We start from the raw sequence: 2753 nt of genomic DNA, 5'->3' as shown, positions 1-2753 counted from the left end.
ACATGATTGGCTAGAATACAAAAGGAAGGAAAACTTTATTCTATTGAACTTTTTATTCACCTTTTTTTTATTCACCTCTTGAGCCATACGTCTATTGATTGATAATAAAACCCAGAATTAGAGCTGGACGATAAATGTTGTGGGAAACCTGACCTCTAGTGGCAGGATGCTGTAACTACACAGTAAAAAAAAAAATCAACATTCACTACAGGAGGTTCAGTTTTAGCCACTTTATTCACTTTAAAAGAATAAATGTCTCTACTTTATGACATGATGTGCCTTTCTTGGCTCTTTAGGGCCGGATTCGGCCCGCGGGCCTCGGCTTTGACTCGTTAAACGAAGTCGTCTCTCGGCTCCGTCCTCTGACCCAGACTTTGTGTTGAGCAGGTTCTGGAGGACGAGAACGCCAACGTGGACGAGGTGGACTTCAAGCCGGACACGGTCATCAAACTGTTCCTCGGATACAAGAAGTCAGAGTTGTTCTGTCACGTCTGCACGTCTCCGCGGTCCGTCCGCCGCTCCTAACCTCTCCGTCTGTCCTCCTGTCCTCCGCAGCAAGAAGCTGAGGGTCAACATCAACGTCCCCATGAAGACGGAGCAGAAGCAGGAGCAGGAGACGACCCACAAGAACATCGAGGAGGACCGCAAGCTCCTCATCCAGGTTGGGACAGTTCTCCCGTCGGAACCGGCGCCGCTCGGCCCGGTCCAGAGAGTAAAGCCTCTGTGTGTCTTCCAGGCGGCCATAGTGAGGATCATGAAGATGAGGAAGGTTCTGAAGCACCAGCAGCTCCTGGCTGAGGTTCTGAACCAGCTGTCGTCCCGATTCAAGCCCAGAGTTCCTGTCATCAAGGTAAGGCCCGGTCCGGTCCGGCAGAACCGCACCAAGAGGTTCTCAGAGCCCAGAAACGAACCCAGGAGCTTCTAGAGCAGGGGTGTCAAACTGATTTTGGTTGAGGGGCCGCATTCAGCTTAATCTGATCTCCAGAGGGCCACACGAGTTAACTCATTACAAGATTAAATAGAACTAATAAATGTGGACTTGTTGTTGATTTTTATATTAAATTAATTTCACTTTTACACAATATACTATGAATAACCTCAGCGTTTTTAAGAAAAGTATGTGCAATTTCAACAATACTTTTACTCAGTTAAACATTTACTTGTGCATTATGCATAAGAACTGATCACAGTGATTGTACAATGTTGAAAAACATTTATTCACATTTTTTGGAACTTAAAAACTCTGTCCTGCATGACAAAATACATCAGATAAAAATTAAGAAATTATTAAAATTTTTCCACACCTGAAGCTTAATCTGCTAATTAAAACACAGCGCCCCTCGTGGACAATATAGGAACTGCAGATTTTCAATTAAATTAAGTACATGTTTTTTTCAATAATTGTTTTATCATTCTCTTCCTTTTATCTTGTCCACTTGTGAAAGTCAAATCTGATGAGCTCTTTGTGGCATCTTATTGCCACATTGCCAGACAGGACACTGGGGAAAAAAAAAACAATTTTTTTAATAATGATGCATTTAGCCACAGGGCCGGACTAAATTGTTCGGCGGGCCGGATGTTTGACACCCCTGGTCTAGTTAGAATAAAGTTTAATGTTTTAACTAAAATAATCAAGAATCTTCATAAAAGGAAAACTTTTTTAGTATCAGGAAAAAAAAAACTTCACATTTTTAGATTCATCTGTGATACTTTTAAACTTTTATTTCTCATAATTCTGATGGTTCTGGATGCAGAGGGTGAAAACCCAAATTCTCCAGAACCTTAGATGTGGCTGCAGTGACCAGCTGTTGCCACTGTGGGGCGCTGCTGGTCCTCCACGGCCAGAACTGAAATCAGTGCTGATAAACTGGTTCTGGTTAAAGTTCTATCAGAACCGCCTGGTCCACTGACTGCTCTCTGTCTCCCTCTTGTGGCCAGAAATGCATCGACATCCTGATAGAGAAGGAGTACCTGGAGCGCGTGGACGGCGAGAAGGACACCTACAGCTACCTGGCCTGATCCGCCGCGGCGCCGCGCCTCACCTTGATTTTTATTTGTAACCTTTTTTTTTTTTTATTTGATGTCTGCGTAAATAAAGTGTGGATCCCTCTGAGGAGGAAGAGGAGGGTGTTCTGCTCGCTCTGCAGTGATGAAGAAGGAAAGGCCCCTACTGTTGAGACTGGGAAACCCCGTGTACTCGCTCGCCCGTCCCGTCGACTCCAACTCGCCCTCATGTTGTAAATAACGGCCCGACCGACCGGAACCGGAAGAGGAACAGAACCCTCACCTGCAGACGCCCCGTGTCTGGCAGAGGAGCGCCGCATCCAAAGGTTTCTGCATGCTACTGCCTACCTGCACCACAAAGATTAGAGACAGAGCTGGGGCCGCACCGTCCGGGTCCAGGTCCGGTTCATGCAGGAGGCCCGGTTCGTTGCCCAACGGTGGACATTTGTATAGTGTGGTTCATTTTCTAAATGTGTGATAAATAAAAATAAGGAAAGATTTCTCTAACGCTCGCCTCCCAGAGAGTCTGTGCACCGCTTGCTGGTCTGACCCGGACCAGGACACGTCAGAACCCGCTCCACATGCAGGAAGTTCTGAGTTTTCAGCATGTTTCAACCCAGTGCTGCCCCTCCCCAACCTGTTGTAACACCAGCTGGAACTGGGCTCTGTTAGCCTTTTAGCTAAGAAACTGCAGCAGTTAGCTTGTTAGCTAACTGAAGCTAGCCTCACTACCAGCTGCTTCCTATAAA

General features: G+C 46.1%; 1 protein-coding gene across 1 annotated transcript in view; it reads left to right on the top strand.

The window, feature by feature from the left end:
- LOC118556202 (cullin-1) overlaps positions 1-2511 on the top strand; it is a 21232-nt gene extending 18721 nt beyond the window's left edge. The window contains exons 19-22 of the mRNA XM_036125031.1: positions 388-470; positions 556-661; positions 737-850; positions 1939-2511. Of these exons, the coding sequence (XP_035980924.1) occupies positions 388-470; positions 556-661; positions 737-850; positions 1939-2019 (384 nt within the window). The 3' untranslated portion in view covers positions 2020-2511. The remainder of the gene's footprint in view (positions 1-387; positions 471-555; positions 662-736; positions 851-1938) is intronic.
- Positions 2512-2753: the final 242 nt, after the last annotated feature.

The sequence above is a fragment of the Fundulus heteroclitus genome, chromosome 21 (genome assembly GCF_011125445.2).
Source record: "Fundulus heteroclitus isolate FHET01 chromosome 21, MU-UCD_Fhet_4.1, whole genome shotgun sequence".
Lineage (NCBI taxonomy): Eukaryota > Metazoa > Chordata > Actinopteri > Cyprinodontiformes > Fundulidae > Fundulus > Fundulus heteroclitus.
The sequence above is the reverse complement of the archived record's forward strand: the minus strand, read 5'-3'. Positions and strand labels throughout refer to the sequence as shown.